Source organism: Lycorma delicatula, chromosome 2 (assembly GCF_047948215.1).
Source record: "Lycorma delicatula isolate Av1 chromosome 2, ASM4794821v1, whole genome shotgun sequence".
Taxonomy (NCBI): Eukaryota; Metazoa; Arthropoda; class Insecta; order Hemiptera; family Fulgoridae; genus Lycorma; species Lycorma delicatula.
In genome coordinates, this window is record NC_134456.1 from 142,073,677 (window position 1) to 142,099,260 (window position 25,584).

Below are 25,584 nucleotides of genomic sequence, written 5' to 3' on the forward strand. Positions count from 1 at the left end.
AGTAGCCATTTTCGGGGTAGAGCTATCGCATTATATGAAATTATATGATTTGTCGTACTCCTTAATGTATAATAAAAATAATTTATTTACTCTTTCGTAAGATGTATTAACAAATTAATATAGCTCGTTTTTTATTAACCGGGTTTTGGTTTTAGTAAAATGATAATTGTTTATACCTATTTGGAAAATCCACGGTTTTAATTCAGTCTTCTCTTGAAAATTACTTCGCTAACACGTTTCATATACTTATTACAAAAATGTATTAAGTAAATTATGTTACGCGTTTAACTTAATTAATTATGGATAGAAGTCGATTGGATATAGTGGCACATCAATCGATTGTTTCTGCCAAAATGATTAGTCGTGCACACCACTATCTACACGTAAGAAAGGTATTAAAATTTTATCATAAAAATAAATGAAACTTGCAAATTTTGTTCCTCGCTTCATTTTCGATCAAGAACATTGTAGTTCTTGATACGCTCATCAATGTAGATGCATTTATTTCTCTTACGGTTATGTTCCGTTCAAATGAAATGACTCAAAAAGAAACTAAAAGATGTTAACTTTACAGAACAGTAACAGATTTTGAAATGTATAGAGAAGAAATGCTAAGGGAATTAAGATTTATTTCGCGTTGTAAACGTTACTCATATTTTATTAATGACTTGTTATTTTTTCGTATTTTTTTGTTTTTGTTATTGAATTATTATTTATTGTAATTTGTTTTTTTTTTACAATCACTTCAATAATGATTTATAAATCAATATATTTAAATTTAAAAAAAAAAGATAAAGTCGGATTTGAACCTATGTGCCTTCCCCCTGTAAGATCCAAATATTTCATTAATTAAAATTTTATTTGGCTATTACTCTGGAACCAATAAAAATAAGTTCCACTAATGATATATCATTAGAGTTGAGAAGGTCTCATGAGGGCTTATTACTGCAGTCAAGAAAAAAATCAAAATCCAAATCTTTTTGATTTTGGGCTTTTTGAACACTTTTGGTCCAGTCGATGGCAATCAAAACGGGAAGTGCACAACTAGGTGTCCTAAATCCAAAATGTCAAGATCCTACGGCTAATCGTTTTGAGTTATGCGAGATACACACGGACGTACAGACGTGACGCCGAAACTAGTCGAAATGGATTCAGGGGTGGTCAAGATGGATATTTCCGTTGAACTGTGAAAACCGTAATTTTTCGATCACAATACTTCCTTTACTTCGTACAAGGAAGTAAAAATAATAATAATTATTATTGATATATCCTATTAATTATAAATTACGAACTTATTATAAATAAGATATCGGTGTGATAAAAATCGCTCTTGAAGAAGATGAAGAAACCGGTGGAAGAGAAAGAATAATGAATTTTTTAAAGTTCGCAGATGTTATAATGTTTTAGGAGAAGCGCTGGATATTTAACAGATGATTTTACAATTCGAAGACATGACAGAATGCGATTTGAAAATCGTTAAAAGAACGAAAGTAATGAGGAGACGAAGCCTGTGAATCTTCAGAAAAAGAAGGAAAAATTAAACTAGTATAACATTACAGGTACTCAGTTTTGTTAACAGATTACTAAAGTGAAAATGAAATAAATACTACAATAACATTTGTTAAAGAAACATTTAAATTAACAGAAACTGTGATCTTGTAAGGTGAATTTACGATTTGGAAAAGTTTGTTGGAGAAGAACGTTTGAAATTTCGAGTCTTCTGTATAAACGAAGCACGGTTATTAAGAAAAAGCAGCAGGTTGGAAGTAATAAACAAAAGCGTGGTTACAGGCGTTTCAAGACAGGAGGAGTTTGCAAATAATTGAATTGAGGGAGAGAGTAAAAAATAAAAAAATTGAGAAATAATGAGATTAAACGCATAATTACATCAATTATTAATAAAGAGACTAACCGATTGGGAATATCAGGATTAGAGTTGAATAAAAATCTGGAGTAGAACAGAATGGAGACGCCCATGACGCAAGGAACCTGCCTCAGAATTGATAACGATATTATGATGATACTCTCGGTGTACTGTGGATAGTGGGAAATTGTAAAATATGACAAAAGTATACCATTATTTCATTGGTGCAATTTGACTTTTTTTTGTCAAAAATATTGGATGAAAAAAAAGCAGACCGAATTTTTTTTTAAATAACAGCAAATAGTTCAGGCGAAAAATTAGATATCGGAAGAAAAAGGAATTCAACGGAAAATTATACTTCTTAAAAAAAAATAATGAAATTAACAGTGATAGAAGTTGATGAACTTGGAAAAAAATCCGATTAGCAAGTAAAAAATCTGAGCGTGTATCGTAATATCGGCTTCGATATTTGTTTTGAATAAGCGACTGAAAACTGTTTCCATCGTATCAAGAACTGCCGGTAGATTTAGAGGAGACTCCATATAGAGAAGAGGCTTTATAAAACTGAACCTAATTATTTTATAGTAGTTTTTTTATTTAACCGCCTAATGTACTCACACAGTGCATTTACAATATTTAGTCGAAAATCAAACGATTATTTTATTGACCCATTCCATGATTTATTTCGTAATAAAATTCGTTTTATCGGATTCCTTAATGTTGCGTAAGAAAGATTTTTTGTAAAAAAAAATCCTGCGTTATATTTACGTTTACAGACTTTCGTTGTAGGTTTGTTTGTTAAGTATTTATTTTTACAGTAATACTGTACTGAAGTATAGCGTGCAGTGTTGTAATTCACTGACCCGAAAGTTAACTTTTATTTTTTGAGCCCGATATAAAATTTTGTTTATTTGCATATTAAAGTCCTTTTTCGTTAATACGGGAATAGTTAAAATGTTCTCGTCCAATTCCAAGTGTTTTAAATTTATTTATTATCTAATGTATGCCCGATTATATTTAAATTCATTTTCTATTCAAACAATTTTTTCGTGTGGGTGATTAATGCCTACACTAGTCGCGTTATATCTTTCTATATGAGTTGGAAGCGTAACTATTATCATAATAATGATAAAAAAATTGAGGGCGGCCTTTGTTTCATTTTGCATTTCTTTTGCTATTGACTGCGCAATCTCTTTTCTTTGTTTTATTGAAATTGATCGTCAGAAAACTGGAAAAAAGCATAGTACTAGTTTTTTGCTTCTTTTCATCCCGACTTTATTCAGTGCTTGTGTAAATCGCCCAGAAAAAATTCTGAAAATACTCGTTTGTCATATTAACTTCCTAATAACTTCATTGCGTTTCAAAGCGTTCAAGTTATTGTTAATTTTATAAGTATTATTAGATCAGGAATCGTTATTTAAAATTAATAAATTTGCAAAAAAAAAAGAAAAAAATGGTTTATTTGCTTTCATAAATTATATTATGAACATTAAGATAAGAAACTATGTGTTATAATTAAATGTAACTGTTATTATGACATGAAATAATATTTGGAAAATGTATCAAATTATTACGACGGATGTAAAAGCGTAGTCGTTAACTATAAAAGACCCAACATTAATAATAATAAAAATAAGTCAATGGATTGTGTTTACCTTGATTTAAAAGCTCTTGTTTTGTGGCTGGTTGGAGTGCATAACACACCGTGTACAGCCATCGCAGTTCATAGTTTGAACGCCATCACAGTGCTTGATCCAGACCTTGAGTTAATTCTCAACACGTGAGACCTTGGAATAAAAGCATACAATCCAATCTCGCTACATACAATGTATATTATATACATCCTGATGTGTATGTGTGTGTGTGTGTGTTGTATTACTTAAATACAGTCGCAACCACTATAAAGTAACCGACTAACTAATGCTTAACTTAACCTTAAATCAAGTGAATGATCTTATAAATAAATATAAATTTATATATAATATATAGGCCTACACAGTGTGAATGTTTCTATTGTTAAGTTCATATATTCATTCCCTTGACTTGCTTTATCTATTGTATCTCTGAAGTTATGCAAATCACTTGTAAAAGTAATGTGCGAATGTTTTAGAAAAAGAGAGTGCATGAATGTGTACTTGTGTTATGTTTCGTATTAAATTTTAGGTTTATTGTCTTCATTCAAATTTTATTTTTTATAATTAAATTAACTGCGATTCGTTTTGTACATTTAACTATAATTTAAATGAAAAAATGTTCGTTAATAAAGAAAAATTAATTTTCATAATAACTTTATAAAAAATATGTGAATACTTTTTTACTTATTTCTTTACCTTGCTGTAACATTGTTGAGATATTTTCCAATAAATCTAAAAAAAAGGTTGCGATTTTTTTTCATTGTATAAAAAAATGCTGACAACAAAATTGTTATACTTAAATAATAACATTATTATTAAAAATTATTTAAACTTAATAATATTAAAAAAAGTTTTACAAAAATCAAAAAATGTATATTTTTAAACTGATTGGCGCCCCCCTCACTACCAATATTGCCCCCAAAGTATTGTATTGGGTCACTTGCACTACTACTATCCTTGGGAAGCCTTAAAATTTGGGTTAAGAAATATGCAATAGGTAAAAAGATAGCTTTTACGACTGTTTTGGGAAGGGGGAATCTTGGAGTAAAATCTTTTTAAAAATGGTAAGCTGAGCACGCACACGCTTGTACTGAGCTTAATATAAAATGGGGTTATGTTTGCAAAGGTTTGAGAAAACTGACCTCTGAAAACTATCTACCCTTCCTGGTAACATTTACCGGAAAATGTTTTCAACAAATTGCCCCATATACACGAGTCTGTACAAAATTTCATCAAAATTGATTTATTCAGTCAAAAACATTATTAAGCTTCAAACACGCAAACACACATGTGTATGTACGTACGAATGTTACCCCCATTTTATTTTTTTTTTGGGGGAGGGGGTTCCTGGGTCATAAAAGGTCGGGGAAAAAATCCCGTAATCCGTTCTTTGACTGATTACCGTACTTTACTTTTTCCAGCAAAGTTCTAGAGCTATTATGCCAGGAAGTAAAAGTTGTATAGTTTCTGATGTTAGTCGAACCGAATATTTATTTTATTGAAGTTTCGTAACAGACAAGATTTGTATTCAAATCATTATGTTAGTAACACATCACAAATAAGTGTTTTTTGCTTTACCGATGAGCATTTATAATTCTGTAACTCATTTTATAATTACCATGTAATTCGACTTTTTCGCCCGCGCGTATGTGTGTGTGGACGCCTTATTAACTGGTGGCTAGTAATTAATCTTTTTTCATTTTCCTTTCCTGAAAACAGTTTCAGAGTATCGTCCATTTTTTTCAATTAATAGCCGTTTCGGCTTTTTCTTTATGTTCTACGTCAGTTATCGAACATTTTGACGATTACCACTCTGTCTACGGCTTACCGGAATAAAGAGCTGGTTGATGCGAAAAACTACTACCTTCATTTCTGGAGTTTTGAAATTCTTCTTCCCCGACCCCTTCTCGGGATATATACTGCAAATATTTCCTCATAACAGTCTTTGTTTTAGTATCCAGTCTTTTGACTATGTTTTCTCTGCGAATCTTTATGTATCCAATTAATCACAAGCAGTCATCGATAAACCAATAACTCAAGACTCCTCGATTCTTTCAACAATTATTTTGATAAAGTTAAAAAAAAGACTCGTTATCATACACCACCAGAGAGAAGCTTTAGAGCATTCTATATGGGGATCGGATAAAACTATCCTTTAACATTTACTATCTGTTGGTTGCTTCATTTCAGCTCCAGATGCTTATTTACTTGTTTTCTTTATTGAAATAAAAGAGTAGTAAAAGAAAACTGGTACGATCGTTTTTGTAAGCCGAATTAGTACGTTAATGTACGTAACTATTATTACGTTGTAAATTTAATGAAATTATGAACTGTTTTGCGTCAGTAAGGCATTCAGTAGTTTTCTCCTTAAAATAAGTAACCGCTACTTCCGAATAGCATCTATGTACAATATGATATGTGATTTTTAAACCACTTTTCTTTCCACATCAGTTATTGTGGCAGTTATTTTTAAAAGAATTCTTCGGAACACCACTTTGAGCTGTTTGTAATAATGGTTATTTTTTAATTGACACATTTTCTTACTTAGTTCGTCAAAATGACCAAACTAGTTTTTTTTTTTATTTAAAAAAATAACCGGTCCCGACTGAAGTAGCTTTATTGCTTAGAAAATAGTCATTAATCTGATATTCCAGCCCAAATACACCTAAATTGAGCGAAGAAGTTGAATAAAAGTTTATTTTAGGCTGTTAATAGAGTATACTTGTTTATACTCTAAACAAGTATACTCAAATCAAGTTTTTGATTTGATTTTCGCGCAGGAGCGAGTTGAGTTAGATTTAAAAATTAGTCAAGGCTACTTTTGTGTTTTGAAAATAGATTTCAGAGTTAAAATGGAATCCCGAAAGTTAAGCAGGTTAACTTATAAAATTGCCCTTAATTTTTTTTTTTTAAATGAGTTAATAAGCTTTAACTCGTAGGCAAAGATGAAATGAACTTATAATCCAAGTTAATACGTTATGCGGGTCAGCTATTTTGCGCCGTTGAAGTTCCTTCATGGAAACTCTTAACATAGTGTTATCTTTTGGTTAAATCCGCTACGATATTACATTTACCTGTCTGCTAAATGTTCTTAATTGTTATAGTATAAAATATATATTCCCTTTATTCGAGTGTTACAGATATAAATTATATTTTTCCTGCTTTCCGCGCCGTAATCCAGCTATAAGAACTTAGGTGTTGTGAAATATTCAGATACGTTTAAATTTTCAATTGGTGTTGAAAATATAGACTCCTTCCATTTCTTTAGTTCGCACTAACATGATATTAGTTTGCACAACTTGGATATATTTTGTGGTATCCAAAATTGTGTTGTGCAGCGAATCATTATAATACATTTTCTCTACCAAAGCAATGAATCCTGAAAATTTTACTTTGCTTTAGTATAATTTGAAAAAAAATTAAATCGATTCTACCTTTTAATAATTAATTAGTCTGCTTAAAACTAGAGTTCGTTGTTTTATTTTACTCCTTTTTTTAATGGAATAAAATGGAATTGCCATTTTCAAAATCAGCATCTCATTTAAAAAAAAAGTTTACTAGTGAATTGATTTCTCGTTGTTTTTTTCACTGAATGTACTGTTGTACATAAGCGTGGTACATACAGATAAAGCAACTTAGACTATTATCAACGGCACTTTACGTACGTCGCACTAAAGGAAATACTGGGACACATAGTATTTATCAAAAGATTAATACTCCCTTTCTTCTGTGAAATAAAGCGTCGTATACACTACCTCAACTCGGTAACGTAAATATTTCATGAATTTATATATATATATATATGTATATTAAATAATATATATATATATATATATATCTTATTTATATATATTTAGTAGAAATGTATAAAATGTAGATTTAATTATTTATAAGGTACATAAAATATTCCTAAATGGAACTATAGTAGTGATAAATCTAACATCCTTTCTTCACAGGAAGTTTTATCCCAGAAAAAGCGAAAAGTGTATCTAAAACTTTTTAATAACCCTACCATTTGCTTTAATTTTCTCTGGAAATTTTCATATTTGAACTGAGGAATAGTAATTAGAAATTGTGTGGGTGTGTGTGTGTTTGTGTGTATGAATGAGATAGAGAGAGTGTGTGTTTGTATGAATGAGAGAGAGAGAGGGAGTGTGTGTGTGTGTGTGTGTGTGTGTGTGTGTGTGTGTGTGTGTGTGTGTGTGTGTGTGTGTAAATACGTATATTAAAAGATGTTAGACCTTTTTAATTTCAAGAAAATATGTTAAGACTTCGTTTAGGTTGAAGTATTGGCTTCGTGTAAATTTGTTGAACATGTTAACCGGTTAGTCGTTCTTGTGGGTGCCCAAATTTACAGAAAAAAGAGAGATAAAGCCTAAGTACTTCATTTTATGTAGACTTCCAAACATATCTTAAAAAAAGATTAACGTAACAATATTACAGTTCTTATTTAAATATGAGAACTGCTGGTTATTGAAGAAAATCGAACGTACAACTTTGGAATTTTGTAAATAAATATGATTCTGTACGGGTTTACAGTCGTAATGTGATTTTTTTTCAGAGGAATCCGGTATTTTATTCGAATAATTAATCACTAAAAAAAAACAGCATTGAAAATGCGCGCACATGTGTCTGGTAATTTAAAATATTTTATTTTATTTAGTTAATATTAGTTTTTATTATTTATTAAAACCTGACCGGTTGTTATGTATTATTTTTATCAACGTATTTAAGTTAATTAGTAAAGATATGATATTTTTATATTTAAAATTAAAAACTTACCTTTTCAATATCCCATATTTAGTAAACGATCCGTGTATTATTTCTTCTGTTGCGTTTTAATTTTAATTTCTTATTAACGTAAACCTGTATGATGTGAACATACTTATTATACTATACTGTTAGTTGTTAAAAGTTTATTAGCAGCACTCGCTATATTTAGTCGGTTATAATCGCGAGCGCCGCGTCGTGTTTGTGCATAGGAGGATGACCTTGCTTGTCAACCAGTCTTCTGTCCAAGTACAATAGCGAAGGTCATGGTGTTCGCAGCCAGTCGGCCGTTTCCGCGCTCACTCGTTCACGATCGGTTTGAGCGCGGCAGTCAAGAAACTGTGTCAGTGGCTCAGTGGGGTCTTGCACTCTTCTGTGTTTCGGCTGTCGTCTGCTGCCGGTCTCTTATCAGTGTTTTCTGCATTAATTTTTATTAATTAATTAATTTAATATTATGTGCTGAACACGCCGTATTTTTGATTTATTATCCTATCGGTCTAATAAATTACTAACATAATGTTGAAAAAAGATAAACCGATGATGTCTGTTGCAGCCATCATACAAAGTGCAGCACATCAAACATGGGGCAGAGGTATTTAACTTTAATCACTCTCTATTTCTGTTTATCTTCTTTTATAAACTACCGTAACTTTCACTTTTCATCTGTTACGTATTATGATGACAAGCGGCATTGTAATCATTTTAACCTGTTTTAATGTTACTTTTTACTTGACATATTTTTTACACATATAACAAAAGTGTATAAATTTAATTTTAGTAATAATGATTTGAAAATTTAAATATATATTCTGGATTTGGTTTTTTAATTTTTTTAACTAAATAGAAAAAGGTATTATGTATTTTTTTTAGTATTAAAAATTAATATATATATATATATATTATTAGTTTCAGCTTTTAATTTTTATATTATCTGCTCAAAGTGTTTTTAATTAATTTGTTTTGCTTAATTTTTCCGGTTTAATTAAAAAAAAAAATTCATATATGTATCTAGAATGTATTATTCACTTCACCTAAAGTCAAATATTATGTCTTAATAGCCTGATAGTGTAATAAAAGTCTAATAAAACTATTTTTATTGAACGAATACATTAATATTGTTATGTTTTTAAACATTTATTTTTATCAATAGTTAATAAGTTATCTTTATATTTAATGCTTAAGTAACCATAATAAACATTGTTATTTAAATATTCTTTGTTAATTATATAGTCGTTATTTTTAAATTGTTAAGGTCGTATCAGTTTTTTCAACATTTATTTGTTTATTTTAATTTTTTATTCATTTATTTTAATTTTTTCAAAATTAGTATTCGTATCGAATATTAAATGATGAATTATTTTAGAAATAATGCTATTCTCCCATCTTTATAATAAATCCATGTGTGTAGTAAGTAATTTATCACTTTTAATAGGATATCGTGGTTTTTTTTTTTTTATGTAGATATATAGGTTGAATCCATTCTGTTAGTTGAAGTTTTTAAATAAGTACGAGATATTTTTAAGTTCTCACCTGTGGGTAGTCGAGGACAAACGAATTAGTTTAGGTAGTATACAAAAGTAGATTAGGATACATTTGTTTTATTTTTGTTAAACTATTTTCGATTTAAAGATCAGTATGTACAGTTTTATTTAAATTAAAAAAGGACCTTTTTTTAAAAAATACTTTTAGAATAGAAATAAGATGAATACCTTCCAAGTTTTTAAGTTTGACAGACAGTCCTAGATTATTTTCGAGCCACATCTGAATCTGTAAAAGTCGTTCGTCTGTTGATTGACCTAGACACAAATGCAAAGATTCCTACTTATATTATAAGTATCTGTTACATCTTTGAATTGACCAATTATCATTTGCGTTAAGAATAATAAATAATCTTTGTTGACAATCTTCTTTTCATAACGCCGCTTATTAAAAATAAGTATACAAACTGCGGACTAGGAACTTTTTCTGTTTAGTTTTTTATTTATTATTTTTGTCATTTATACATCCTGTCCAGTTGCACGTCAAATCCATCTCTTATATAAAATATATTTTTATGTATTGTAGACATGTTTAATTTAATTACCTTTTTTTCTGTAATTAAATGTATAATTAATGGCTCTTTTAGAAAAAAAAAGTATATATATATATATATGGGTATAAATAAGATGTCCAGTATTTCTGGCCTTGTTGTTCGTAATGATGTGCAAAATATATATATTTAAATGAAAGCCGTCTTACGTTTTCTATATTACTATTATTATTATAATTTCATATTTTATGGTATCCTCCGTAGAGTACGTACAAAATATACACTACACAAACAGAAATCTGTTAAGTTCACACCATGCACGCTTAAAATCTTAGGTTTTTCTCTTGTAAAACCTATTGAATCCCTTTCAGTTACCTTACGTTACCGATCAAACCAGACCAATTTTTGTATATATTTTTTTAGCGATTGGTAAGATTCAAAATAAAGTTAAACGTAATACTGAAAACTCGTCTTGAGTTATTAATTTTTATAAATAATAATTACAAAAAAATAAGATTTGTACGTACTTTTAACAGCTCTGTTGTTTCTGTTTACTCTAGAGCCGCCATTAATGTATTGTTTTAATCTATCCATAATATTTATAGTACAATTTAAAAAAAGATGATTTTTTTTAATTGTTAATTTCCAAACGGGTATTTTGTTTTGTATTTTATTTATCAAGATGAATTGTGAAATGATAAAAAATGTCACGAAAATGTACATATATTCAAGACGAAACTGCGAATTGAACCCTAGGTAAATTTATTAGTCTCATTTATCCCGTAGTAAACGTTTAAGTAGTTAATAGAATTAGGTTTCGTTATTTGAATTTCGAATCTATATATTAATTAATTTTCATTAAAAGTTGTAATTGATCAAACAAAGTTTATTCTGTTCCTCGTCACGCTACGCTACTATAAAGTTTGCTGTATTTTTATTGTACTTTTTACTTCCTTGTACGAAGTATTGTGATTGCGAAAAATTTAGGTTTTCTGATTTCAACGGAAATATCTATTTTGACTATCCCTGAATCCATTTTGACTAGTTTCAGCGTGACGTCTGTACGTACGTATGTGCGTATGTATCTCGCGTTACTCAAAAACGATTAGCCGTAGGATGTTGAAATTTTGGATTTAGGACTGTTGTAACATCTAGTTGTGCACCTCCCCTTTTGATTGCTATCGACTAAACCAAAAAGTCCAAAATCCAAAAAAATTAGATTTTGGATATTTTCTTATCTGCAGTAATAAGCCCTCGTTGAGAGTTTTTCACCGATATATCATAAAACGTATTTATTTTCATTGGTTCCAGAGTTGTAGCGAAATAAAATTTTAATTAATGAAATATTTGGGTCTTACAAGGGGATGGCACTTAATCTCTTATTTTTTAATTCGACTTAATCTCTTCTTGTTTTTTTAAAATTTAAATAATTAATTATTAATAATTATTAACCTTTGATTGTAAAAAACGTTTGCAATAAATAATAAATTCAATAACAATAACGAAAAAATAAAAAAATATCACAAGTTATTAATGAAATAATATTTTATGTAATTTTCATTAAAAAAAAAAATTTGTAATTAATAGGCGTACAAGGAAGTCGTGTGATGTCCACATCAAATTTTTTGTTTGTTATACATTTTTAAATTGGTAACCTATTACATCACGTGTAAAGCAACTGAATGAACTGGCTAATTTTATTGAATTATTTTAAACATAAAAGTAGTTAACAAAATTTGCCGATTTCCGTGGCGGAGTAGTAGCGTCCCGGTTTCGAATCCCGGTGTCAGGCATGGAGTTTCTCAGCGCTACAAAAATTCACTTCCGTATTTCCACATACAAGGTTTTCCGTAAGCTTCTGCGGTGAATTAATTTGTCAAGCAAAAAAAAAAAAAAAAAAAAGAAAAGAAATTAGTGTATTTCTATAATTAAATGTTTTTCTTTTTTTTTGTTTACGAAATCTCTAATATTATATAAATTGTTAGATATTTTACGGATTCAATGATTTGTGTACGGTTATTTACTATTATTTTTTTATATAAACACTTTCAGTCCGTTTTAAATGAATCATTGGCTAACGATTTTAGTTATTTAAACACTAACTTATAAATATAAAACAGTTAAAAAAAGTACAGTAAAGCTTACAGTTGGCGACGATTAAAAGATCCCAATTTTTCCTTTATATATTGTAATTCCTTACAAATTTCTAGGAAATTTTATGCTTGTAGATTTTTCAATTTTAAAATCGCTATTATTATTATTTTTTCCTGAACACATATTTAGTGTTGTTAATCAGGAGGGACTGGTTAACTCTAACTGGGTACCACTAGTTAAACTTGATTTTAAAACTTATATCATTTTAATTGCCTTGTTGATTAAGTAGAAATCTGTACTCTGTAATTTGATCTTGAAAGTATTTTTTACATTTTTCTTAATTACAAATAATGATATTTGATGAAAATTGCATCAAACGCGAATTAAGGAATTTGAAATTCCTTTATTAAAATAAGGAAGATGTAAAAATGGTTTAAAATTATATAATTTATGTAAAACTTAGGGTGGAGTGTTAGTATAATTAATCCCTTTTTTGTATAAATTAAAATTTTATACTTCATTTTACACTTGTATTAATCTTTTTAAAACTGTTTTCCTGTTAGAAAAAGATTTAATTTAAGACGTTAATTATACAATAAGATTAATTACTTCTGCATTATCTTCTTGTTGCATAAGATTATCTAACTATAAAAATTTAACAGCTTTAATTAGTCTTACGATTATTCGATGATTTTTTTATTATACATGTTGATTTACATGATTTTTTATTTCTGTATGCTGTGCAAGCTTAAAATAGTATTTATAAAGAATATTTCAACTCTTTTTACTAATTTAAATATTTTTATTTATATATATATATATATATATATATATATATATATATATATATATATATATATATTTAGTATTATATATATATGATTATTATATAATATTTAGTATTTTATATATATATATATCGACTATATTTTATAGTCGGTAAATGTATTAGGGGGTTATTTAAAACTTTCATAAAATAATCTGATAACAATGTTGAATATTTCTGACGTTTAAAAAGTTATTTTCTATTAGGATGGGACTTAAAATTTTACTATTCTGCTATTTAAAGATAAAAATTAAAATTACGTTCCCTACCACACTTATTTTTGTTATTAAAAGAAACGTATTAAATTTTTTAAAAATTAGCGAAAATCTGGTCTTATCCCAACTAATTTGAAGGTATCATTGAAATACTTTGTTTTTTCCTGTTTAGCCTCGGGAAATTTCTGTCCGGTGTTACTTCAGTGGATGATATGTATGAGTGTAGTCTTGTACAGTTTCAGTTCGACTATACCTGAGATGTGTGGTTAAATGAAACCCAACCACCAAAGAACACCGGTATCCATAATCTAGTATTCAAATCCGTATAAAAATAATGACTTTACTAGGACTTGAACGCTGAAACCTCGATTTCCAAATGATTTGGGAAGAATCATTGAAATACTTAACGATGAGTTTAGTTATTGGAAAAAATGCCATAATAATCAACTACTGAAATTTCAAGACAGGTTGAAACAAAATGTTAGCAGAACTTCTATCGTTAAGGATGAAGCCTAAGGTTAAACGCCTTTTAAAACTTTTGGTAAGGTTTTAAAATGTACCACCTTTATAATTAATATATCATCGGTAACATATTGATATCAACTTTGATAATACTTCACTTGCAGAAAAATAAAAAAATAATAGATCGGTAAACAAAAAGTTATATTTCCTCATTTAGGAGTACGTAAAAATATGATAGGGCTTTCATGAAGTTTTATTTTTGTTTAAAGAAAGTATTTTTTCCAGTGATTTTGTTTATTCTTCTACGAGTATCTGTAATACAATTTTATCTGTAATACATTTTTTTACAAGATGAACGGAACCATCTCATCTCCCGACACCTCTTCCCGTTTTTTTAAAAAAAAATCCGAATGTCGCCACTAGTTTCCGAAAGTATTTTGAAGCTATGATACATGAAAACTATACATTTAAATAAAATTTAACCGCAGTAAAATCTTGTTTTTCGTCTGTATTCGTTATAGTACAGCTCTTGACCACTGAACTTCGAAAATAAGTTTCGCGTTTCGTTCCATTTTGGTAGATAAATATTGCGTATCGTTTCTTTGCAATTAATAACAGTCATGAAATTTTATTCTCTGTATTTTTTAGAGATGCTTCAGTTAGTTATTATTGAAGTGGAGATTTTCATTAATTTTAAATACATTGATTTCTGCGTGCCATGAATTTATCAGACAAGTATAGAATTACTGTTTTGTACGGCAACGCGTAAGAAATGTTTTTAAATTTGTGTATTTTCTAATTTTTATTTATTAAAATCTGTTAATATTACACTAGAGTTTATATAATTTAATACCTATCCTATCATCTAAATTTCTGTCGTACCCGATAGGAATGAAAGCCGTTAGTCTTATTATGTTAACGCCGAGTCTGATCAAACGATGACAGCCCCCTCAAAATCATACTGAGGATATAGTGATACTGAAGATGTGGCATCCTTAGTATGTACCTAATAGGTACTGCAGAATGCTAAACGGATAAGTTCGATACGATAAATTCCATCCAGAAGGAAATTTGAAACCACTTCAGACATTGGTTGCCCATAAAGTCTTGATTCCTTCTGGAAATACTGAGAGTAGCTCATTACTGATCAATAATTTATCGTTGTTAAGTCATTGCTTAGTCGTATGTTTTTGTAAATATGTCTTTTTAATCCAGAAATAAAAAAGAGTACGTATATTTTATTGACATTTCGTTATTCTATTTTGTGTATTTTTTTACGTAAGAAATAAAAAAAGGTATAATTTTTTTTTTTTAATTTAACATTAAAATATTTTCTGTTAAATAAGAAAATTAAATTATTATTACCGTAATTGATGAAGAAAGTAAAAATAACAAGTAAATCCTACACACAAACATCTAGTTTAAACTCGCTCATCACTGTGACTCGCTGCATAACAGCGTATGAAAAATACCCCAAACATAGTCAACGTAACCTCAAATTGAGATTATGTTGTTTTTTCGACCTTAAATTGTGCATAAACTGAAGAACAACTCATCCAATCTTCATCAAATTCTCACATGCACAACTTTTTATATACCGTTACAGCATATTTAAATTTCGATGAAATTGATGTAGTTTTGGAGATTTTCGTGCCGTAAATTTTATACATTATATATACATAAGGAACTTAAATTTTTAGGGAATGGTAGTTTCGTATTCTTCGTACATCAAAACGTAAAGAAAATTCAATTCCCCCCCCCACCCATTCTACCGAGCGACCGAAAGTAATACATTTTCTTCGAAAAATCGGTAAAAAAGATTAAATAAAGAAAGAAAGATTAAATAAAGAATCGCTATAAAAGATTAAATGTCCTTTTTATTTGTATGTGATCAGCATAAATGTACTGAAAGTGTTGATCATGGTTGTCTATGACTGATAATTTTATTTTGACGTATTTGTAGCCAGAATTAAAAAAACCGTAATATGAAGCTTCTGACTAGTTAAAAATTCAGTAACTTATGGTATTAATGAAATAAGTTGCTGAAGTTCCGTTGATGCTTCTGTTAAGACAGTGCAACAAATATTACTTTGGATAATATCAGTCAGTCTGTTTATAGTTGAAGTATTAAACTAAGAGATATTTTTTTCATAATTTCTGAATTTAGTATATAATTGACTTATGAAATGGAGTGTTTTAAAAAAAATTAGGTAGAGGTATTGAAGTATTAATTTGATGTAACAATAAAAATGAGTAAGGAAAGTATTAAAAAGCTATTTTTGAAATATAATTTTGTAAATAAGTAGTTTTACTTTATAATTACGATTGTATAGTTTTCTATAATTATTTTCAAAATTATAATCGTTATGAATATTTAAAAAATGTTCGTTTTAACTATATCGATGTTAACTTATAGTTACATATAATTTTAAATATACCTTCCCTTACGTTATATTTATTTAAAAGTCACGTGTAATTAACTAATATTTATTTTTATAAACTCGCTAAACTTGAAAAAATATATATATGTCTATAAATTACTTTTTCTAGTAGACATATTTATGCGTATTCATATCGATGTTACGCAACCGGTTTGAATAGGTTCCAAAAGAAACCGGTTGTTATTAACATACGTCTACTCGTGCATACTTCGTGAAAATAATTCACTTTTATTTTAAAATAAGGCCTACTTTTATACTAGTAGTTGATAATGTAATGTAGAAATTTCATTGTTAAACCATTTTTGTTCAAGTTTAGCGAATCTATCCCTAGTTGTTCATTCATTCAATCTATGATTCATACATTTTTATGATTTTCTCAGCGAAATTAAAATGCCTTATCAATCTAACAGGGTAGTAAACGAAATTAATGTGATAACTTAACTTTTTCTTTTCTTTCGTTTTACGCTTACTCTGTTCCTACTCTCTCGCCCCCCTCTCATTCTCTATCTCTCTTTATGTGTGTGTGTGTGAGATATACGCGCGCGCATTCATATGTATGAATGATTATATAGATACACAGCGCATGCGCGTGCAGCACTTTCTTTTTGAATTCATTTAGTTCTTTTATGCTACTGCTTATTGCCCGAATTTTTTTACGACATTAAGTTTTCCTTCTCTGTATAGTGTATACAAAATGAATAATGGATTATTCTAAATACATTATTGATGTAAACTATTTTACGCAAAATACATATCGCGAAAATAGTAAATAACATTAAAATTACTTTTTAAACCATTTTAAATTGAAATTTATATCGATCCAGTTACATTCAAAGTATTACATATAACAAAGTAAATTTTCTGTACGGTAAAAATGATTTTTCAATTGATTCTCGACATCTTTTACGTTCGCTGAATGCAAAATTATAATGATGAATGAAATATCGATTGCAAAACTTTATATGTTTTGTGTATTTGTTGGCGTCAGTTGATTTGTAACTTAAGTATGATTTTTGAAATTTGACGAGTACTTTAAACATTACGAAGGATAAACGAAGGATAAACATTACGAAGGATATATATATATATATAAAGAAATCTGAGAAAGTACTATGTCTTAAAGAGGGTTGGACTGTGAGAAATTTAGTCGTGCATGTGTTTTATGGTTCTAAAAAGACGTACTACTGAAATATTTGGGAAAAATTGAAAAACTGAATTGGAAAAAAGTTACAAGTTTTATACATTTTCTAACTTACAACCTAGATTGTTTTAAATGATGCCATTTAACTTATCAACTTGTAATATTTTCTTGTTTTTCTCTAATTGAGGGTAAAAATGTTTTTAACATTTATCATATGGTAGATTAAAATATTATGCCTCCAGTCTTATGTTTCACAAATTTCGTCGCGCCTTGTTTTAAAAACATTTTATTTATGTACTTTTTTTAGATTATTTCTCATTTATTAAGAAAATCAGTTAAGTATAAAATAAGTATGAACATTATGTTACACTGTGCAGGAAATAAAATGTGAATCTGTAGGTACGGGTAAATGTCGAGAAAATCGTTAAGATTTTTACTTTGTTTTTTATTGTAATATACTCAAATGCAAGAATTGTTAAGTGGAACTGTACGAGACCATTTGCTGCGAATTTGACTTATCTTCTCTGAATAATGTTCATTAGATACAGAAAAGTGGGATTAAATTACTTAATTCGGATTTTCAGAAGCGTGTTCAGGTTTGTTGAACGTTGAGTAAAGATTACATTTACCAGTACATATTACGAAACCCACCGGATTGGTCTAGTGGTTAATGCGTCTTCCCAAATCAGCTGATTTGGAAGTCGAGAGTTACAGCGTTCAAGTCCTAGTAAAGCCAGTTTGTTTTTACAAGGATTTGAATACTAGATCGTGGATACCGGTGTTCTTTGGTGGTTGGGTTTCAATTAACCACACATCTCAGGAATGGTCGAACTGAGAATGTACAAGACTATACTTCATTTACACTCATGCATATCATCCTCTGAAGAATTATCTAAACGGTAGTTACCGGAGGCTAAACAGGAAACAAGAGAGTACATATTACGATAATACGATAGTGCTATTTATTGCAGAATATATTAAAGTTGATCGATGCAGAATTGTTGTTTAGTTAAGTGTGCTGTTCCTATTTGAGGTAAAGGTACCTAAATCTTCCTACAAATTGTGAGCAAGGTAGATTCCCCGCCGCCTAGAGAAGACTTTGAAGCACTAGAGTAGATTTGTTCATTCGTTTCGTTGTCCCTTTGCGGTTGGATCGTCCCTTCCTTACTGTCCACTTTTCCTTGTACTTGATCTTATTTTTTCTATTGTGTTCTGTGTGTTTCGACAAGATTACCTCTGGACCGATGACAGAGATATGGGAGACTTGCAAAACTCAATGTCCGTGGTATTTTCTTTGGACCTGCCTGGAGATTTTTGTTTTCTACTTCGTAGCTTTGTTTTCTACTTTGTAGCTGCACAAAAGATGCAAGTAGACAAGAAATTCTATCGGGTAATACCAATCCTCCCTAGTGCACATACAAAGTTTTGATGCAGAAAGAAAATTAAATAGTAAATATAATTAGGCAAATGTATATTACAACTAATTACTTTTCATAGCAACTTTAAAACGCATAACTATTAAAAGTCGAAGTGACCAGCCCTCTAGTGCCCAAACGTCATTAATTAAATGGCCAAAAATAAATATATAAAAGGTTCTACACTTTATTACTGTATAGTGTTGCGCAGCATGCGTGATAATGCATTATTCATTTATTTAATATTACGTAATTATCTCTTTTCCCTCATTTACTTAATTTTTTTATCTGCGTGACTTGCTATGTAATTGTATGTGAATGAATGTGTCTAAAAATCGTTAGAAGACGTTTGTGAGGCCATGAAATCTAATTCAGCCTTACGCGGGAAAGGATTTCCACGTTAAAAGTATGAATATTTATCCTTCAGTTAAAGAATTCCTCCTGACTATGCAATTGGCTTATTTCTCATTGTTGTGAAATTTTCAGTTTATTTTATGGTTGTGAAAGAATTTTTAGTTTCCCGAAGGTTGGTTATATTTTGTAGTAGCTCCAATCGGTATTTTATTAATTTTTATTTCTAATTTCTTTTTTATTAATTTTAATTTTTTTTTATTTAAATCACGCACGTACACACACACACACACACACACACACACATATACATATATATATATGTATATATATATTATTGCACTGAGCATTATTGATGTAATTATATTTGGATTCCGCATTAATTAAAATTATTTCATTTTATCTTAATTTAAAAATAATAGATTAGGCTCTTGTGTCCTCTTTAATTTAGTGTTTTTGCGCGCGCGCGTGTGTGTATGTATATGTATGTGTTTAGGAAGGTTGAAGCACTGACCTAGACAATGGTGTTAATTGTAGGACACGTTAAATGACCTCTCATCTCTGTATGGTCTTAACAATGGAGGTCACTTGATTGCTATTGTTATGTTTGAGGTGTCAATATATGTAAACCTATTCTTGTATTGGACGGTTTAAATATGTTCATCATTTATGAAAAATTGTTTTCGTAAACTGTAACCTTTTTCTGTTACGTCTTTTACTGAATGAATAAATTAAACGACGTATAATAGTAATAATTATACAAAAATGAAATATTTATGTATTTTATTTCATCTTTAAAGGCCCTCGTTCTAAAATCATATTGTTTTCTCGAGTTAGTGCGTACGAATTAGAAGACCTAACTTTAGCCGGCAAGAAGCTTAGCTCCAGATTGGACTGTTATTACAGTTACGGATAGACGACAGTCAGATACTGAGGCTCCCAGTACGTATATATTTCCAGATTCTTGTCACAGATCCAGGGACGTTTAGTCAAAACTATCTGAACTACGATGAGAAGAAGATATAAATGGTAAGGAAAAGTGTAACACAAAAAAGAAATATTCGACTCTCAGTGACTTGGAAACGAAACTAATAAATGCATACAAATTAATTTTTCTGCCTCTCTCCATTTAGTTCGTAATATCTTTCCTTATACCATCTGGAATCGGAGTATATTTTACCCGATATGAGCCATTTTATTGTGTAACGATGTTACATGACGAGCTCAATTGTACTATTCAAAAAATAATAACCACCTGAGTATGCGATCAAACATCCTTAAACAAGAAACCCTCAGGCATATTTTAGGGTTATGTGACGTGTGGAAGTAACCAGTTGAATTATCAACAGATCCTTCAGGCACCTCTTACTTACTAAGTAAAATACGCTGCATATTTTTAGTGCCTTGTATATTTAGTGTATGAGTATACTATTTTGAAATTAAAAACTCTTGCACTAATCCAAATAGAGAACTTTATTATGAAAAGGTATTTTCTGGATTTTTTCTTACACTTAAATAAAATATTTAAAGTTCATTTATGTATATAAATAAAAGACTTCGTTTTGTGTGTGCCCTAATATCTCAAAAATTACTTAACCGATTATTTATTGTTTGTCCCGGGAGTGTTTACATGTTATTAGTTTCACTATATTTAATCATTTAATAACATAATATTTAATCACATAATGACTGTCTGCGGAAGTCTATATTGACATAGACACTGACATTCGATATAAATGATATCTCTCGATATATACGACGACATTAAATTTAGTAAAAGAAGTTTTAGATTATTTATTTATACCTTTTTACTTCGCCAAAAATCTCGGTTTTCAGATTTCAACGGATATCCATTGACCATTCCTGAATCCCTTTTGATTAGTTTCGACGTGATGTCTGTACGTACGTATGTATCTCGCATAATTCAAAAACGATTAGCCGTAGGATGTTGAAATTTTGGATTTAGGACTGTTGTAACATCTAGTTGTGCACTTTCCCTTTTGATTCCGATCGACCGAAACAAAAGTGTCCAAAAAAGCCCAAAATCCAAAAATAATTTGGATTTTGGACTTTTTCTTAACTGCAGTAATCTGTAAAAGCTGTGTTGGGTCAGAGCTTTTCAACGATGTATTATAAGCGTTACTTACTTTCATTGATTCCACAGTTATAAGCAAATAAAATTTTAATTAATAAAATATTTGGATCTTACAAGGGGAAGGCGCATTTATAATATTATTTATAATATAACTAAAATTTTGATTCGGTTAAGATACTTAAACCCTGCAGTTGTTCTGTTGTTGTTTTTCTACTTCCGTCTGATATTCGGACTATACACTAAAATAGAGTTTTATTTTTAACTACAAAAAAAAAGTCACGTGGTTTTTCATAAATTTTTAAGTGCTGATTTATTTTCATAAAATTGCATTACTTTTTGGGCGTATGATATTCGTCATTATGTTGACATTGATGGGTTTTATAATATTATCTTAGTACATGTACTCGAGTTATTAAGTGTATTTATTTTTAGTTTTTATGTGTTCGGGTAACTGACTTCACACGTTAATATGCGCTTTACTGTATACTATAATATCTTCCTTTTTAAAATTGGCTTCTTTTAGGAGCGTGTTTCAGATGCCAAATGCGCAATTTATTAATGGTTAATTCAAGATGCGTCTTTCTTGAAGAACTATTTCCACATTCTTTTATAATGTGACCATGTGTTGCGACTGTTTGTTATTCATTTCGTTTAATACATAGACATATTCGATTATTTTTCTCTAAGTTTTGTGTGGCAGTCTGAAGATTAATTAAAATCTTAACATATTTTTTAAATTATTTTAGTAAGGATGCATGTTGGGGAAATTTAGTTCGCCTTATTTAGAGTTTGCCTTGGTTATAAACTTAACGTCGTCTAACTGAATGCACTTCGCCTTTTGTCTGGCACTCTAATCGTTATGCAGGAGGGAGATCTACTGTAGGTCTGGCCTAGTCTAGACTGCAGCCAGACAGACGGACACATACTGCAAAATCTGCTGTTTTCATTTTACAACGTATTAAGTGTACTGTGTTTTATGTTGTTTGTACTAAACTATGCACGTTCTTTCACGGCTAATTTGGTTGCACAGCTTGGTAAATACTGTCTAATCTTGTTAGATTATGAATTGTACTTTTGTATTATCTAATTAATTACAATGAAGTGTCAATATTTTTACTTAACGATTTTATTTTATTTTGAGAAGTTATTTATTAAAATTTTATTTATATTCTATTTCATATTATATTTTAATTAAGAATTCAACATGTTATTCTGGAAAAGAAAGGAACTGTTATTTACACTTTTTTTTTTTTGTAAACGTACATACCACTATGTTTTTTTCATGTATAATTTATGGATAGTTAATTTACATTAATCAAGTCTTCTTAATAAAACAAATAATGATATCAGTTTTTTGTTATATGATGATGTTTTAATAAAAATCAACCTGAATTACCCGATGTTTTCTTTAGTTCGGAGTTTAAAAGAATTCTCAAATCAAAATTGAATATTAAAGCAAAGTTTGTTATCTTCTAAATTATTTTATTATGAAATAGTTGTAACTGCAAGAAACGGTTCATTAAAATCGTTCATGAAATCACATTAAAGCACGTTTTTACTTACCTAGTATGTATGAAATTTGCCGTCTTCGTTACTTTTATGAAAAAATCCGATAATAATAAATTATATAGTAATTATGTAATTGATTTTCTTTAATTTTATCTTATTTCACTTTTTCTTATACCCAAGCGGTCGTACAAAATATAGTATTTATTTTTTTTTTCTTCTCTAGAGTAATGAACCGTAAAAAGAAAGAAATACATTTAAAAATATTTAAACAACTTCTTACTCGCCGTAATTGGATAGCGTGCCAAAGTAAAAAAAATAAAAACAAATGTACAAATGGGGTACAAATGTTGGAGAACGATTGGAAATTTTCTTTAGTTGTTTTATTAAGATTTTTTATAATGTTTATACTACCACATTGTAAGCAATAGTCTAAAAAAATTATTAATTTCCTCTCGCAGATAAGCCTAAGCAAACTTTGGAAAATACACAAAAATTCTTTAAACTTATTTGCATTTTAATTGTTAAATATAGATTTTTAGTTTTACTAATGAATTCAACATTTTTTTTTTTGTTGTAAAATTATTTATTATTGTTAAAAATGTGCTTCCTAAAATATATTTCTATTTCGTTTTAATGAAATTACATTGATTGAAAAGTCATGTTTCATAAAAAGAGGGAGGTTTTACTATAATAATTGAAAAATTTTATGTGTAATATATTAAAAACAGAACCTTCTGTAAAACTGTTCACAAAAATATAAATATAAACCCGATCCACATTTCCATAATTAATAAACAAACTTCATGAATATGTACAAATAAAGTAAAGATACGTACAAATACAAAATTTAAATATGTGACTAAAAAATAAATATTAACCCAAAAAATCGCTTTGGATCTGCCTATCCGAGGTTAGAATTTAGGCTGTATTTAGGCAAGATTTTATTTTTCAATTTATCTAAAGCGATATTATTTTTTAATTTGTATTTAATCTATTAAATATTTGTATTAAATATAAGTGCATAAATGAGTAATTCGATAAATTCTACAATTGTTTTAAATATTATTTAGAAATCAGTTGTCCTTTAAAAATACAAAAATAAATTTTAAGTAGAGCGGAATTTCTGGATGACTCCAGGTATTCTTGTGTCAAGATAAAAGCTTAAAAGTTTTATTATTCTATTTATATAAACACCCAAAATGAAAGAATCAAACCTTTTTTTTTCAGAAATTACAGAAAGATCTTCAAAAAAGGTTATTCGCGCGGCTAAATCCTACGGTATTAATAAATCACTAACGATAGCAAAAGATTTTTCAAAAACCGCATGGTAAATTATTCATCATAACACAAAGGAAAAACCAATCAAAAAGTCAGAATCCAATTTCCATTAAAGGAGAAGATAAAACGATTGCAAACCCACAGGAAGTTGCAATTGAGTTTAACAATTATTTTGCCTCGGGTGATTCGACGTTCAGTGGGCCTCGCCACAATTTAACTAATGTTATACAACCAATTGCTTCCGTGGCTATTATACCTGTTGGCGAAGCGGAAGTGGCACGAGTCATTCATTCAAAAGCTGACTCCGAAAAAGAAATGTGACATTGATGGCATGTTTGTGTGGTTGCTAAAGCAGTACTGCGGGCACTTCATAAAACCACTTGGAGAGATTATCAATTTATCCTTTGTAATAGGACTTTTTCCTGGCTCCTTAAAACAGCTAGAGTAGTTCCAATATTCAAAAAAGATCACATCAAACCAGTTGCTACCACCCTATTTCCATTCTTCCAGTTCTGAGTAGGATTTATGAAAGTCTCTTCTTAGAAAGACCTTTCAGCTTTCTGGAAAGATTTAACATTCTTGCTTCGGAGCAATTTGGTTTTAGGAAAAATAAAAGCACAATTGATGCTGTAGCAAATTTTTTTGATGGCGTTGTCGTTGGGTTGGATGGGTGAGAACATGAGCTCGGCATATTCCTTGACCTTTCCAGGAGGTTTGACTGTGTAAATCATGACACACTGCTGCACCAGCTAAGAATATGTGATGTGCGAGGTCTGCCACATAAATGGGTGGCGTCTCACCTTCAGGACCGTAAACAGTGTGTCCAGATTCGGGTGCCACATCTAACAGAGCGGCCAGTTCTATTCTTGATTTACGTCACTAACCTGAAATCGTTTGTCCGGCATGGAGATGTGATTCAGTATGTTGATGACACTACTGTCTGCTTCAGAGATAAATATTTTAAGTTATTTGGAGATCAAAGCTTTCGTTGAACTAAATCAATTAATTCAACACTTTACAGAAATAAACTTAAGGACCAATAAATCAAAGACGAACTTATTAAATTTTGTCTCCAAGAGTATGAGTATGACAGGAAACCTTCCGTGATATTTGATGATGAACTCTTCGAGGAATCTGAATCTGCCAGATTCCTGGGTATGCACCTTGATCGAGGGCCTGACCTGGGATAAACATATAGATCATGTTTTCTCTAAAGTTTCATCGGCATCTTTGCCCTGCGTAAAATCGCAAGTGTCTGCTCTTTAGAGCCGTTGAAAATGGCCTGCTGTGGATTAATATTTCCACATTTGTCGTACGGGATTAGAATTTGCGGATACTGTGGTCGGAGCTTGCTGAGTAGGGTTTTTCGGCTGCAGAAGAAAGCTGTTGAGTGATTATGAAATAAAAATTCAGAGAGTTGTGCAGGGACTTCTTCTCGGAGTTGGGATTTCTGACTTTGC

General features: G+C 29.6%; 1 protein-coding gene across 1 annotated transcript in view; it reads left to right on the plus strand.

The window, feature by feature from the left end:
* The first annotated feature begins 8,609 nt into the window (after window positions 1–8,609).
* The window catches only part of usp (retinoid X receptor ultraspiracle), a 148,234-nt gene continuing 131,259 nt past the window's right edge, over window positions 8,610–25,584 (plus strand). The window contains exon 1 of the mRNA XM_075356382.1: window positions 8,610–8,860. Coding sequence (XP_075212497.1) covers window positions 8,785–8,860 — 76 coding nt within the window. The 5' untranslated portion in view covers window positions 8,610–8,784. The remainder of the gene's footprint in view (window positions 8,861–25,584) is intronic.